The sequence below is a fragment of the Trachymyrmex septentrionalis genome, unplaced genomic scaffold (genome assembly GCF_001594115.1).
Source record: "Trachymyrmex septentrionalis isolate Tsep2-gDNA-1 unplaced genomic scaffold, Tsep1.0 scaffold186, whole genome shotgun sequence".
Lineage (NCBI taxonomy): Eukaryota > Metazoa > Arthropoda > Insecta > Hymenoptera > Formicidae > Trachymyrmex > Trachymyrmex septentrionalis.
Window position 1 is genome coordinate 134,070 of NW_017305029.1, and position 15,871 is coordinate 149,940.

At 33.2% G+C, this 15,871-nt stretch overlaps 3 protein-coding genes across 3 annotated transcripts; all 3 read left to right on the forward strand.

The window, feature by feature from the left end:
* Window positions 1–446: 446 nt before the first annotated feature.
* Window positions 447–1,725, forward strand: LOC108746660. Its single transcript, XM_018483561.1, has 3 exons — window positions 447–602; window positions 1,084–1,376; window positions 1,617–1,725. Exons 1-3 carry the CDS (start codon window positions 447–449, stop codon window positions 1,723–1,725), a joined length of 558 nt encoding a protein of 185 aa, XP_018339063.1.
* A 3,616-nt stretch (window positions 1,726–5,341) lies between these two features.
* On the forward strand, window positions 5,342–8,136 carry LOC108746661. The gene is made up of 3 exons (XM_018483563.1): window positions 5,342–5,737; window positions 5,848–5,946; window positions 6,289–8,136. Exons 1-3 carry the CDS (start codon window positions 5,342–5,344, stop codon window positions 8,134–8,136), a joined length of 2,343 nt encoding a protein of 780 aa, XP_018339065.1.
* A 2,194-nt stretch (window positions 8,137–10,330) lies between these two features.
* On the forward strand, window positions 10,331–12,966 carry LOC108746662 (myosin-J heavy chain-like). The gene is made up of 2 exons (XM_018483564.1): window positions 10,331–10,471; window positions 10,681–12,966. Exons 1-2 carry the CDS (start codon window positions 10,415–10,417, stop codon window positions 12,964–12,966), a joined length of 2,343 nt encoding a protein of 780 aa, XP_018339066.1. The 5' UTR covers window positions 10,331–10,414.
* The last annotated feature ends 2,905 nt before the right edge of the window (window positions 12,967–15,871 follow it).

A 15,871-nucleotide genomic window follows, 5' to 3' on the forward strand; every position in this document is an offset into this window, starting at 1 on the left:
TATATATATATATATATATATATATATATTATATATATAAAATGTGTATATATAATATAGTTTATTATAAATTCATAACGTGTATTAGTTTATTAATACACAATTAGCATACGTGGCGTTCATTTTTCATTTTTAACGATAATTATCTAGTAAGTAAGATGATTTGATGATCCAAATTACACAGGAAATGAGGAAACCTGCACCTGAACACGCACCAAGAAAAGTACGTGCTTATTCCACCTTTCAATTGAATTTCTCAGCCTCACGGGACACGTAATAACGAAAAGTTATTATTTTGTTATTAAAGATTTTTGTTGTTAAAGATTTATCGCTGTGGTTATACCTAAACAGGAAATATTTCATGAATTTGTCTTCGGCGAAACCACTTCTATATCAGGAGCGCGGCCTATGGAATATCAGTTTAGATTTTGTAAATCCTTATGACAATGATGGCGGTATTCAAATTACAATTTTTTATCATTATCATCGTCTGTTTCCATTCAAAGTTTTCTTACGGCTTCAAATTACCGTACAATGGTGTTAAAATAGTTACATACGGCGAGCCATGTCAAACACCGCGTTATCTACCTGTTTCAATTGAGGTATATAACACATGACACACACACACACACACACACACACACACACACACACACACACACACACACACACACACACACACACATCTTATAGTATAGTGTAGCATCCATCTTTTTTAGATGCACATTATAACGTACATTACTTTTAATCATTAAACTTATTAAACATCAAAGAATTATCAATAATCAAGAATTAATTATTCTATTTCTTATGACGTGCAACATTTCAGACATGCTAGCCACCTTATGTATTATTTAATAACGATATCTATATATACATCTATTTTTCAATTTTACTACATAATAAGCATGTCTAAGGCCGGAATCAGACATTGAAGATTCAGATTGAAGATTTAAATTTGACCAATAAGAACAAGGAAATTTTAGCTTTTATTGCTTGGATTGGTTAATTTCAATCTTTCAATTTTCAATCTTAAGTGAATATTGTTATTCAATGAATATGTATCCGTAAAATAATTTACAGGAACCTGCGAAGCCTGTGACGGAATTTATTTCATCTAAATCTTGCGATCATCAACCACTGAAATTAAATTATCGAGTCATCTCTTCCAATCCGATTCCTTATCAACCGCGAATGGAATATCCAATTTTTGTACAAGTACCTCAAGTGCCACAACCCTCGGAAATAATTACGCCGGATCCTCTTCAAGGGAAATCTTACGCATACAACATTCAGGCTCTACCACCTCCGTCTGCGCCAATTTCGAGGAGATACGATTTCGATTTTGAAGTGCCATCGTCACCAACTTCAACTTCGTAAGATTTGTCTCTTTTGTACTACATTTATAAAAGAAAAAATTCCATTTTCACCACAATTACAGATTATATGGATATATACAATCCATCCGGAATTATTACCAATTATTATATATATAATAATTTGCTAGTTCTCTTTTCATCATTTTGCCAATATGTAATGCATCTTTGCCAAATAACACAATTCAGATTATTTTTTACTGAAAAACATTTTATCAACAATTAACATTTTTATTTCAGAGTGCCAACGCCACAATCTGTTAATCTTTTAACCGGCCTTACCAGTAAAATCGACAGAATTTTAATCCCCGCCTGTCAAGAAACATCTAGCTGCTGTAATACGACATGAAATTACTTAATTCTGATAACGCGGTATCTCTCATCAAGTGAGAAATACATAGTATTTGACAGCAAAAAATAAAGAGAGATTTAAGATAAATAATTCTAATTTTTAACAATCCTTTTACTCTCCTATCTTCTATGTATTTCTTCTTTTGTCTTTAACTTAAAATGGTTGAGATCTGTCTTATATATCTTTAAATCTTTAAATATTATCAATTTTTAATGTTTTTTTTAAATATCATAAATTTTTAATGTTTTTTTTTAACAAACAATAATAAATATAGTTTTTCTTCAAGTCCATGCTTTATTTGACTAATTTTAATATAAATGTATATTCACATCCATTCGGTTAGTCATAACCGATCATAGAGTACATAAGAGCCATGAATTCAAATAGGAAAACGTTATTATTTTAAATGCAGAATCTCATTATATGAAAAGATTGATTTCTTTATTTAAATTTCTTTATTTAAATTTTATTTATTTATTAATCAAAACAAAATGTTTAAACTTATAAACAGATACTGAAGGTCTCCACAAAGCTTGTTTCCCTATCGACAAATTAACTCTGTAATATTATCCTCGAATCATCAGTCAGTAAGTACAGCTGTAGAATGTAGTGTCTTGTAAATTATTCATTTTTGTTTCAATTTTTTGACTAAAACTTTTGAACTTTTGCGATTTATACACTTCTTTACTTTGAACATTTGAATAAGATCTACCATTAATTTATTACTTTTTATCATATTAACTGATGCACATATGAGATACAATAACATCTCCAATGCTCATGATGAGAGAGCAACTTTCATCACAATTATAATTATTACAGTCGTTCCCCTTATTTATGGTTATTTCATAATCAAAATAACATTTCGGTTTTATTCGGTCGATTAACCGTCTGGGAACTACATATGTAGCATTTCAACGGAATTCTTCTGCAATTGTTCAAGAATTAAGAAATGATCGAAAGTATACGGACGCAAATTATAACGCAATTATACATGCGTCAATAAATAATTAATAGTTGTAAAATATTTATCATTGTTGTCGGATTCTCTGAAGAAGGCTCGAAAATGAGTCGAAACATTTAAGATGTGTTATATTATGTATGTATTATAACTGAATATAATAATAATGATTATTAAATAGAAATTGTTTATTGTGCGCTATTTATCGCGCTCGATTCTTATGACCCCTTTATAGTTTGTAATTATTTGACGTTGTTGTATTAAATATAGCTAAAAGGTTTTACACAATTTTTTTTATTTTATAAATTTAACATGACACGTGTGGTAAAAATATAATTAGGTATAATAAAAGAATCGAATCGACATAATAGCAAAATTCATTATGTGACGTAATCAGCATAATACGATTTGATCCTTATCTATAATAAAAATAAATTTGCTTACACGTGCTTATGTACATAAATTGTTTAACCTTACATCGCTATTTATAACTTGCAGTACTTGCAACATACATATATGTATAATATCAAGATTATAAATTTTTCAGATTTTTTTCCGCAAGATAGTATAATAAGCGATAATAGTAGTAGAGGAGAAGGTGGCATCTCCGTTACATCTTGCACAATGATTTTGTTGATAATTAATATTTCAGTTTAAAACTTGACAATTACATTTGTTAAAATGTTGTTGAATCGATTCTGGACTCAAAGTAACGAAATATTTATTACTTAGGATACTATTAATAAAAAGATGGCGACATTGTATAATGACTCGAAGAAAAAAATGGGTGGTAATGTGACTTTCCACATAAAAAATAGCCTTAAAATATTAGTTTTGCTTAGAAAACAGTATTTAGTTACAAAATTAACAAAAAAGTAAAACATTTTAAAATATATGCAAATAAATGTACTTGTATATACATTTATATAACTTTTGCATACATGTATAAGCTGCTCAGTACTAAAAATAGTACACGTAACATAAACAATAGATTAACAATAGAGCTACAATTGATTATCAAATAATTATTTTGATATAAAAACCTTAAAAAAGAGGTCGTGATAATCAATATCCATGAATGGCCACATTAGCAAAATGCCATGCTATTGTTTAAATTTGCATAACTCAAAATATATACGGTCAAATAAAATATTAATTAGCAAATAATACATATATATTTATTTCAAAAATACATATATATTTATGTGATAATATAATACGCTCAAGTTTAAGAAAAATGAAGAAATAAGTGTAATTAAATGCTAAAAAGTACCTCAAAAATGTTTCGAAATACTAGAAAGTAAAAATGCGTTATAATAAGTGCTGATTATTGGTATATTAGCGTCACATGGTGTAACGGCGAGCTATTGAATAAATAATTCCACAAATAATCATTAAGATTCGCTATATAATAGTGGAGATATTAAGGGAGGCCACACAATATATACACTTATGGCCATAATACCATCTTCTCCTCTATTTAAATGTAAAGCAAATTTATAATATAAATGTAAAGCAAATAATTAGTGACATATACATATATGTACATTGTACGTATATACAAATATACCAAACTACGTTACATTATACGAGATATCAAAAGCTAAGCCAATTTATGTAGAAAATATTCAAATTTTCATCGATTAGTTAGTTTCTCTTCTTTATTTACAATATGGATATTTATGTCATTAAATATCGAATCAGCTAAGTTTGATTAAAAATAAATTTTGTCAAATGCTTGCTACACAAATTTTTTCGACAAAAAGGCAATTTAACAGCAATTTGATGCAAATTCTATTATATTCTGTTGTAATGTCAGCAAATTAATGACAGATGCACAATAAAATCTATTGACGTAACATGATAATGACAAATTGTCGGCTAAACCAAAGCAACTGACAACTTGATAGCAAATTGACAGCAAAAACGATTAAAACCCAAACCGATTAAAGCTTTACTTGGTTTTTTCTGTCAATTTGCTGTCTGCTTAAGTATGCAGGCTTTGCTAGCAAAGTACGAATTTATTGCTGACACACAGATCGTACCGGACTTGTCATCAATTTCTGATCGAATTTGACCCTAATTTGGCGATCGATAGTTTGCTTATACATATAAATCAATGTATTTATATATTGAGTCGTAATTTACAATATTTACATTTCTGACTAAAAATTTTGCTTAAATTTCTTAAATAAATTATTTTTAATGGTTTCTAATACACTGCATACGTACAATATAAACGCAAATTGACATTTACCACATAAATATTAATATATACTTATATTTATTATGTATTATATAAATATAGGCGTGTGTGTACGTGCACGTGTGCAATATATTAAATATTCATATCTAGAGAAAGTACATTGGTATATATTTCATTTCATTGACAAAAAAAGAAAAGAATTCAGAATTATTGTACAAATATGTGTTGCGTAAAAAAATATCATGTTAACAATCTCTCAAGCAATAATGTTGATGAATCGTGCTCCATTGTAAAGCGAGACGCTGATGAAATCATGGATAATCTCACGCGCATCAGTACGTATCTTGGTTAATCGATCGCTGTCGGCCAACAATCTTCGGTGTTTTTTGATTCCATCACGATCTTCGTGCCGAATCTGGACACGATAATAATAGTCCTGAGAGTATATGAAGCAGCCTGTTATAGCTAGTGTCATCGAGTTCTCATCGAAACTCATCATGGTGAACACGAACAATATCCTCGTGGCATTTGCCATCACCTTTCTGGCCTCTTTATCTCTGAGTTCGGCTTACGCCAAGCACAACTTAGATACCCCTAAGCATTTCGATCGTGAACTTGGACCATTTCTTCGGGAAAAGAGAGAGAAGGAAGCCGAAGTATTCGATCTAAGAAATAATAATCCTTTGGAATTAGAAGAAGAACCGTTAGAGCCAAAATCCATCTATGAGAGAAGAACGCTCGAAGAAGAGGCAAAGGACGTTAATAAAAGTGAGGAGCAGGAGAAACTGAATATCAAGCCTAAAACAAACAACGATATTGCAGAAGAAGAGGGAGATGCTCAGGTAATATGATATATAATATGATAACATGAAATATATCATTTATTTATGGTCAGAATGAAATAATGAGCCAGAATGAAAATAAATCTAAATTCGATTCTCTCTTCTTTCAGGATGACGTATTTTCGTACAGAAGTATGCACGATCTTATTCAAGCATTGATTCTTGCGGATGAAGAGGACATTGCTGAGAGATTGCAACAATTGCGAGAGGTAAAGTGTGTATTATCATTACAATACCATATACAATACTATATACAGCAGCAATGTAGAATTTATTAAATTTAGCAAACCTCATTTGAGAGAAACTTGCAAAATTATTCATATTTTATTCATATTTAAATAATGGAGAAAGAAGACTGAAGTAAAAAAAGGACAGAAAATACATATAGTTAATATATAATCTACGATGATTATTATTATATAGTATTATATATATTATATTATAATGTGTCACATAATATATTTCAAAATTTTCAAAATGGAAACTTGACAAAATGGAAATGACGTGCTGGTTAAATGACTTAAAGGTCTTTATCTTTAATTCGTTTGCAGAATACTACGAAATCTGAGAGGTTTAGTAATTTGCCGAAGCGTCAAGCGGTTGCATCCGCAGCCGCAGCCGCAGCCGCAGCCGCATCAAACGGACTCGTCGGAGCGAATCCGTGGGATGTCATTCCTCTGGTCAATCTGGATGCTCACTCTTGTGAAGTCGAGGCTTTCTCACACGGTCACTTTCATCTATCGGGTACGATCGTGCACGAGTTCTTCTGTGAGCTGAGGAAATTTTGGCACTACAACCTGATTGCCTTGCGGAATTTGAGGTCCGGGCTTAGCTTGGGGCCATTGATAGATGAGGATGTCTCCGGCAACATTTTTGGCCGCTTGTTTCATCACACCTCGCATCTTCTCCACGTCGTTATCAAAGAACCCCATCATCTGCTGATTTTGCCCGACATAATTCAAGATGCCGTACCGTTCCCTAGCATTATTGGTGCCATTCACCGGATCAAATACGTCTTCTTCAAAGTGCTGCAGTTTGGGTTCAATCTCTTCCGCACACACGTTCGTCACGTCCTTGTACATTTGTTCTCTCATCTACGTTTGGGCCTGCTGCATCACTTGGGAAGATTCAGCTCGATACTTCCGCTGGAGGAGATAGTCGCAGAACCGATCGTGTCTACAGCGGCGTCTGCGGTGTCCACGGCGACGGCAACGGCGACTGCGACTGCGGCCACCAGTGATAGCTCAGTCGTTGTTCCGGATTATGAGACATCATTGGCGGAAGTCCTATCTTCGTTCCGCGGCTTCTACCACGGTTACCACGCGTCTGGAGTACCTCATCTAATTAGAACTGGTATAAGAGGCATTTCTTTCCCCTCGGCGTTCTCCAGAATCGGCTCGTACTTGTCACCCTTCTGTGGTAACTTTGGGTACGGACCGATTGAACAGAGCACCACAGTGACGACGTCCAGCGCGTCGAGTTCCGTCGCTATTGGTAGTGGCCCGGTAGTAAGCCCAGTGATAGAACCGGTAGCACCCGTCGTTCCTATCGAGACTGAAATTGCGAGCTCCTCGGCGTCCGCTACCGCCACCGCCACCGTCGCCGAGACGCAGCCGGTATTTTCCGCTGGACCGACGATAGCGGAAGTATCACCGATAGTATCAGGCTATCCGACTGCGTCCCTGATTCAACCGGAAGTCGTGCCCAGCGTTTTGGAGAACAACGTGGCAGCCGCCTCCGCTGCGGCTGCTTCTTCAGCGGCAAACGTTATCTCGACCCCTGTTGTTGGACGAGTGCCATTCAGCCTGCCGTGGCGCAGATACGGACCGAGCCTGTCCACTGTCGCACCCGCGGCAGCGACCGCGACTGCAGCCGCAAGCGCGTCCGCTTCCACGGGAGGTGATCGCACCGTGCTCGGACCGTCTCCATATCTGGGCCTTGATCGCAGAATCAAATATCCACTGATTCGTTCGCAAGTCTTACGTCCCGTCGTGGTTCCGTCATCGGCTGCCGCCTCATCAGCCGCCGCATCAGCCGCCGCATCAGCCGCCGCATCTGCCGCCGCATCGACCTCCTCGGCTGCCGTGGCTAGCAGCTCTGCCATTTCCTCGGGCGGTTTTAACATCGTCCTGCCCAGAGAACAGATAGTTAGCGCTCTCGGTTATGACTACCTACTGCCGGGCGACATTATTTCGGTCACCCTGAGGAACAAATCGAGCCTGTTCGGCCGCGTACTCGATGCCACCAGCCCAATCACGTTCAGTTTCCTAAGACCGAAAATACGTGCCTCTTTTCTCCACCACGGTGGACGGATCTGGAAGCTCCTGCCTAAAGACTTCAGGGATCCCGAGTGCTATAGGAAATTTAACAATCCTCTACTCTTGCATTACGGTCTTTAAACATCATTGTGTATCTCATGACTAGTCCTGCATTATTGCCGACACGTACCAAACAATCGAATTGTAACCGCTGGAGTCTCAATCATGAATAAAGATGTGTTGAAATTGATTGAATTTACGTTGATTGAATTAATTTTTTCTCACAACAATTTCTCATTTTAATATTATATACCCAGACAACGGTACATCCAAAATGCGAACGTAAAATGGTTTGAAGACGTTTCAAAGATTGCTTTAAGATATATTATAAGATGTCTTAAAGCAATCTTTCAGATACCTTCGAGATATCTTATATCCGCATTTTGAACATAATGTTGCCTGGGTCTTTAGTTTTGCGAGTGTTACACTTATCCGTCTCGATATTCGAATTCGAGAGAGTAGCATTAGCTCAACGTTAACGTGCATAAAAGTGTTTGTTATTTTTAGTATTATTCATTTAGGTGTTTTCTTTTACTTTCTTTCACTTTGAAATACTTGCGGCAATTTTTAATGAAATATACGACGGTAGAAACAGACTTTATATGCAATTTGCAAGCATCGTCTTTATCGCGTACGTTTACACAAATGCCGTGAAACATATACAATTAATGATCTAAAGAAAATATTCGTTTTAAATAAAAAATTTTTTTTTTAGTACGCGCGCTCAATAAAACATAAAACTTTCATCAAAATCAAATAAATGCAACGCGTATACAATATGTACATACCGGTACGACGAAAGACAAATGTATTTTACAAGGTTGGATAATAACTGCAGTTAATTAGTTAATTAGTTAAAAGTTATAAGTAAAAAGGTTACTAACTTTTAACTTAATTTAGTTAATTTTGAATGAATGGACTTTTAACATCAACTGATTATTTTATAAAACACATTTTTTTAACTCTTTTCTAATTTTACACGTGTTAAAATATTTTTTATCTTATAAAATTTTAAACATTTTAAGAGATATTAAATTTAAAGAGATTTTTTTTTTAATTTTTAACACTTAAAGAAATATTATAATAAAAATGACTACTAATTTTATCTGTTCTGAAGAAAATAACAAATATTCCTAACCCTTACCTACGATTAATAGTTGAATATTAATTTTAAGAGAAGATAGTAGAGATAAGATTAATTATATTGTTTTTAATAGGTATACAGAGTGGTCCATCAAAAACGAAGCAGACTGAATAATTTCTACAAACATAATTTTCCGGAAAAAAAAATGCAAAAACAGATTGATTTGCGTTGGGAGGAGGACATCTTTCGGCGTATAATTCTTTTTTCAACTTCAACCCTCTAAGCGGTAATGCCAATCCCTAAAAAATTTCAAATGAGAAAGGGAGTCAAATGATACATCATTAGAAAAGTCATCTTTCAATTCTCTACATTCCTACGTTTTCTTTCCTTTTTTAAAATTCGATCAATTCGTTTAGAAGAATATAGAATGTTAAATCTGAAACAAACAAATCAATCAAGTTGTAGATCCTAAAGTCATCTGTATTACTAATATGCTAAGCGACTATCCCAATCTCGTAGCCCAAATAATAATAAAACGGATAAATTTATATAAAAGTAAATATAATGATATATACACAATATGACAAAACAACGATATATAATAGATTTTAGACATACATATATAATTTGAAACACACAAATACATTAAATTTTATACATAGAGTAGCGAGAAAATTATTAATACGAGTATATTGAATAAAGATTATATTATAAAAACTATTAATATTTACAGTTTTTAATATAACTTGTATCATTAATTAAATCATATGAGGAATAATTGATAAATGAATTGTTGACAAAATGTATTTGTTTATGTGTACATCGTACAATCTGCAAGATTGTCATCACTGATTGATGATTTGATATAAAAATTAATTCATATTTTTCATACTTTTTATATATTATAATAAAATATTTCGAGCAAAGAAATATTGTTATTGTCAGGCGTTATGACATTTAGTATATATAATTTCGTTGAATAATTAACAGTTTCAATTCATCATTTATCATGCGCATTAATTATCACATGAAAGGACGCTATTATTAGTTATTAGCTCAGCTGTACCATAAAGTTATTAGCTCAGCTGTACCAGCTAAATATAATAACGGTTGGCAAATAATAGCTGGAATATAACAGGCAGAATAAACACGTTTTGGCTAATATATAAGCGTTGAATCGTCACCGCGCACTACAATTTGCTGATTTCTCTCTGATAGAGAATTTGGCACAATATCTCTTCAATCTCGTCACTAAGTTATTTCTTTTAAATCGTGATGGTACGTGTTACTCTTTTAGTGACCGTTCTGGCGGCTCTGTATTACACGAGCCAGGTAAGTTATGTTTCGCAAATGCAAAAAATTGTTTTGCGATTCAGAAATTTTGAATATTGTAATTATGCTAAAATCGAGATTATAAATAATACATCTTTTTCAGAATAATCTTAATTTTATTATACTTAAAATCAGGTTACTTTAAATAACAAAATATATATCATACTTTGAAAAATAATTAAACCTTGTTTTTATCAATCGCTTGTTAGGCTTATAACCTGGCTCATATCCCGGCTCAAGTTGGAAATACGGGATTTGAATTGCGCAAGGAAATCTCTGATCAGATACAACCAATACTTGACCTTATTCCTAAGGAAGTGCAAGACAAAATTGATTTTAAGAACAAATTACCTTTTGAAATTTTTGAACAACTTGTCAATGAGGCCGAGAAAGGGAAAACGACTGCCATAAACATATTCGAGAAAGCTAAAGAAAATGCCAAGAAACTGTTCCAAGAGGGACAGAATGTAAACCAAGTTTTCGAAAAGCTCAAGAATGTGGAAGAAGAAATCGTGACAAATTATCAGTATGCACTGAATAATAAAATTCAAAACATTAACGATACTCTCATCGGGAAGTTAATTAAGGAGGAATTGAAGCCGAAACTGCAGGAGAAACTCGATTCATTTCAAGGAAAGGTAAAAGAGAATACGGAGGTATTAAGAAAGAAGCAAAGTGACGGTGAATCTTATGGCATCGGAATCGGAAATATCCTAAAGGAAGGCAAAAGTATTGTGAACGGTGTTCAAGACAAACTGACAGGAAGCTCGAAGAAGATTATGGATGATGCCAATGAGATCATCGAGAAATTTAAAGAAAATCTGGACGAAATCCTGAAGAAGAGTGATAAAGTGAAAGAGTTGAAAAACATTCTCGATAAATCCTTTGACGAATTAAAAGAAGCAATAAAGAACGATGAGGCCGGTAAGGTAAAGAGATCGGTCAGCGATGTTATAAGGGATAAACAACAGGCAGGAGGACTCTTGGACATGACCAACAACCTCTGGAAGGAAATAAAAAACGGAGCGAAGAATATCGGAGACAATAGAATAGATTCTATTAAGAATGCCTTAGATAACATAAAAAAGTTGCTGGATGACGAATTGGCAGCAGAAAAGGAGACGAAAGGAGATGTTAAAGAAAATACTGAAGAAGCAATAAAGAATGTCAAAGATGAGACCGGTAAGGTAAAGAGATCGGTCAGCGATATTATAAGAAATAAACAACAGGCAGGAGGACTCTTGGACATGACCAACAACCTCTGGAAGGAAATAAAAAACGGAGCGAAGAATATCGGAGACAATAGAATAGATTCTATTAAGAATGCCTTAGATAACATAAAAAAGTTGCTGGATGACGAATTGGCAGCAGAAAAGGAGACGAAAGAAGATGTTAAAGAAAATACTGAAGAAGCAATAAAGAATGTCAAAGATGAGACCGGTAAGGTAAAGAGATCGGTCAGCGATATTATAAGAAATAAACAACAGGCAGGAGGACTCTTGGACATGACCAACAACCTCTGGAAGGAAATAAAAAACGGAGCGAAGAATATCGGAGACAATAGAATAGATTCTATTAAGAATGCCTTAGATAACATAAAAAAGTTGCTGGATGACGAATTGGCAGCAGAAAAGGAGACGAAAGAAGATGTTAAAGAAAATACTGAAGAAGCAATAAAGAATGTCAAAGATGAGACCGGTAAGGTAAAGAGATCGGTCAGCGATGTTATAAGGGATAAACAACAGGCAGGAGGACTCTTGGACATGACCAACAACCTCTGGAAGGAAATAAAAAACGGAGCGAAGAATATCGGAGACAATAGAATAGATTCTATTAAGAATGCCTTAGATAACATAAAAAAGTTGCTGGATGACGAATTGGCAGCAGAAAAGGAGACGAAAGGAGATGTTAAAGAAAATACTGAAGAAGCAATAAAGAATGTCAAAGATGAGACCGGTAAGGTAAAGAGATCGGTCAGCGATATTATAAGAAATAAACAACAGGCAGGAGGACTCTTGGACATGACCAACAACCTCTGGAAGGAAATAAAAAACGGAGCGAAGAATATCGGAGACAATAGAATAGATTCTATTAAGAATGCCTTAGATAACATAAAAAAGTTGCTGGATGACGAATTGGCAGCAGAAAAGGAGACGAAAGAAGATGTTAAAGAAAATACTGAAGAAGCAATAAAGAATGTCAAAGATGAGACCGGTAAGGTAAAGAGATCGGTCAGCGATATTATAAGAAATAAACAACAGGCAGGAGGACTCTTGGACATGACCAACAACCTCTGGAAGGAAATAAAAAACGGAGCGAAGAATATCGGAGACAATAGAATAGATTCTATTAAGAATGCCTTAGATAACATAAAAAAGTTGCTGGATGACGAATTGGCAGCAGAAAAGGAGACGAAAGAAGATGTTAAAGAAAATACTGAAGAAGATACTGAAAAAGATACTGAAGAAGATACTGCAGACGATACTGAAAATTAATTAATTCTCTCTCTCGGCTGCGATATCAGAAACATAATTCTTATTACCTTAATTATATTCAAAATTAATGTGTGTTCTTGGGAGAAGCCACAAACTGGAGTTTTAATTTCAAAAATTCTTTGGAATTCCGTAGTTTCTTCAATAATTTGATATTTTACAGAAAATTTCGCCTAGTGAGCAAAATCTATAGCACATCTCCTATCTCGATTTTCAAGTGTCTTGACGCTAATTAATCTTTTAATTAACCTGATTGTATGGTACGAGTATCTTCGTCCTGTTAAAGTCTGTAGTCTTACCTACAAGGATATATATGTATCTTTTTCAGGCTCATCCAAGTTATGTAACGCTTATCACAATTGTATTGATTCATGAACACAAATAAAAATACACGCGTGTTTTAATATAATATAACAAAATTCACTTTATCCCCAAAGCACATACACTCTAAAAGTTTTAATAAAATAAAAAAGATGCCGCTATATATAACATATATAGAGGAAAAGATAGTATTATAATATTCTATTTTATATAATAACTTGGTTAATGATTTAATTTTAATTCAATCAATATTTAAATTTAAAACTTGACAATTACATTTGTCAAAATGTTGCCCAATCGATTCTGAACTCAAAGTTACAAAACATTTATTACTTAGGACGTTAAATAACATGTGTCTCTTTGGGCGGTCTTATCTCGCCGCGCGCTTGCATTTGGCGGTAAGTTGAGCAAATTTGGAAATTTTCATAAATTAATATAACTCGTTAACTAATGTGAAAAATGCAAAATGGTAGAGAACTTTTCTACTTACAATTAGTTTAGTCCATTTTGCTTCTATGAGAGAGTTTTATCATTAATTATCAGACACCCTGTATATATGTTTGTGTGATAATACGCTCAAGTTTAAGAAGAATGAGGAAGTATGTGTAATTGAATGCTAAAATGTACCTTAAAAACATTTCAAAAATGTAAAACATTTCTAAAAAGTAAAAATGCGTTATAATAAATGCTAACTATTGTGTATTAGCATATATATAGTATATTAGCGTTATGATAACAGTGATAGTAACAGCAAGAAAAAAATTTTATAAGTATAATTACTATAGAATTTGCTATCTAATATTAGCGGAGATATTATAAGAAAGCCATTACATCTACACAGGCCATAATATCATCTTCTCCTATATGTATGTACTTATACATATATGTGTATGTTGACGAAATTATTTCCATTATTAAACATACTTTATGTTTATCAGATAACATTAAAAGCAGACTTAAAACACTAACATAATTTTAAATTGATTCACAAATCGTTTATCTCTATCAAATATTCGAGTAAAGGAAGAAGATAGGAAAAAAAATTCATTAAAGCAAATAAAAGTTATGTCAATTAAGTCAAGGCTTTTAATAATCAACGATAGTCGTTAGGTTGAAGCTTTAAATAAACAACTCGCTATGCCATTAAAAGATTAGAATTATCCGAAGTATACAAATGTCATATTGGCATATAATTGATCATGAGTAAGTTAAACAAAATTTCATGAAAATAATAGAATTTTTTCCTTCATATTTTTTAAATATTATTTTCTGTTTTTCTCAGCTTTACAGAGATAGAGAGAGAGAGAGAGAGAGAGAGAGAGAGAGAGAAAATTAAATTATAACAAAAAAAAATTGAATTTACTTTTTTGAATAATCAATTCTTGAGTATTGTTATTTATCTTTTTATAAGAAAAATAGAAGTTTATAACAAATGTTAGTGTTTGTAACAAATGTTGTTGTTTATCGTACAAATTACATCTAACATTCATGATATTCGTATAATATTACACATACATACATCTATGTTACATTTGGTTTGATGGAAAAATTGCCCGAGTTCACTGTGCCCGTTGCACTCCGGCTTGAAACGGCCCTGAAATATATATTATAGAGTGTTAAATATATGATAGCAAATAAACACTGTTTGGAAAAGACTATAATCTTTCTGCTCCTCGCTCTTAAAAAGTGTGAGTTGGACGTCATTCCGGAATCAGCAATTCGGTTGCACATATACCTATGTACATACATGTACATTTGTCTAAAATATACATATTTACCCGGTTGATGTAACGTTTCATTGGAGGGAGGAATAGATGGCAGTTAAAATTGATAATAGCAATCTCGCCTTGAACTTTGACTTTTTCATCCGGAACCATCAATTCGTTTTGAATCGTGTGTAAGTCGATTATAATAAACCTCATTATAAACTGTTTATAAATAACGGAAATGTCCTTTGTTACAGCAAAATAAAATATCAGACAATTACATTAAATTATGCATTTTTATTAAATAAAGTTATTAGTTGTGGTAGCAAATTTTTATTATAAACATTCTCCAAGATAAAATATACATTATAAGCTGCATCAAAGAAAGAGAGAGAGAGGGGGGGGGAGGGAGGGAGAGGGAGAGTCGGCGGTACGCTTATCTGGAATAAGAGATTTCCTTTCGGAGGGTTTTCTCTAATAAATTATTATAAATCTCAGTGTACGAAAGCATTCTCTGATAAGATGTATCCTTTATCGCATAAATTTGTAGAAAGGAGCCTAATATCTCTTTTCTAGAAGAAACTATAAAAGTAACTATAAAAGTAACGTTATTGTTTACAAGTTGATTTTGATTTGAAATTCTTGTACTCTTAGCGATTATTGACTTCACGGATTGTTAAATTTTATAATCTATTTATTTGATTCTATCAACAGGTTATTAATTTGGGACGTGCTTATTTTATGTTATTAATTGGTTGATTTATTAATGCTGCTAATCATTCTATGTTTACTTCGTTCTTAACACACACACACACACACACACACACACACACACACACACACACACACACACACACACACACACACACACACACACACAC

What these genes read in the sequence shown, in the direction of transcription:
- LOC108746660 (XM_018483561.1), top strand. Translation starts at nt 447, where the DNA reads ATGATGGCGGTATTCAAATTACAATTTTTTATCATTATCATCGTCTGT. An exon ending in ATCTACCTGTTTCAATTGAG is followed by an intron (nt 603 to 1,083) that starts GTATATAACACA and finishes AATAATTTACAG; the next exon opens with GAACCTGCGAAGCCTGTGAC. An exon ending in TCGTCACCAACTTCAACTTC is followed by an intron (nt 1,377 to 1,616) that starts GTAAGATTTGTC and finishes TTTTTATTTCAG; the next exon opens with AGTGCCAACGCCACAATCTG.
- LOC108746661 (XM_018483563.1), top strand. Translation starts at nt 5,342, where the DNA reads ATGAAGCAGCCTGTTATAGCTAGTGTCATCGAGTTCTCATCGAAACTC. An exon ending in AAGAAGAGGGAGATGCTCAG is followed by an intron (nt 5,738 to 5,847) that starts GTAATATGATAT and finishes CTCTTCTTTCAG; the next exon opens with GATGACGTATTTTCGTACAG. An exon ending in GATTGCAACAATTGCGAGAG is followed by an intron (nt 5,947 to 6,288) that starts GTAAAGTGTGTA and finishes ATTCGTTTGCAG; the next exon opens with AATACTACGAAATCTGAGAG.
- LOC108746662 (XM_018483564.1), top strand. Translation starts at nt 10,415, where the DNA reads ATGGTACGTGTTACTCTTTTAGTGACCGTTCTGGCGGCTCTGTATTAC. An exon ending in CTCTGTATTACACGAGCCAG is followed by an intron (nt 10,472 to 10,680) that starts GTAAGTTATGTT and finishes ATCGCTTGTTAG; the next exon opens with GCTTATAACCTGGCTCATAT.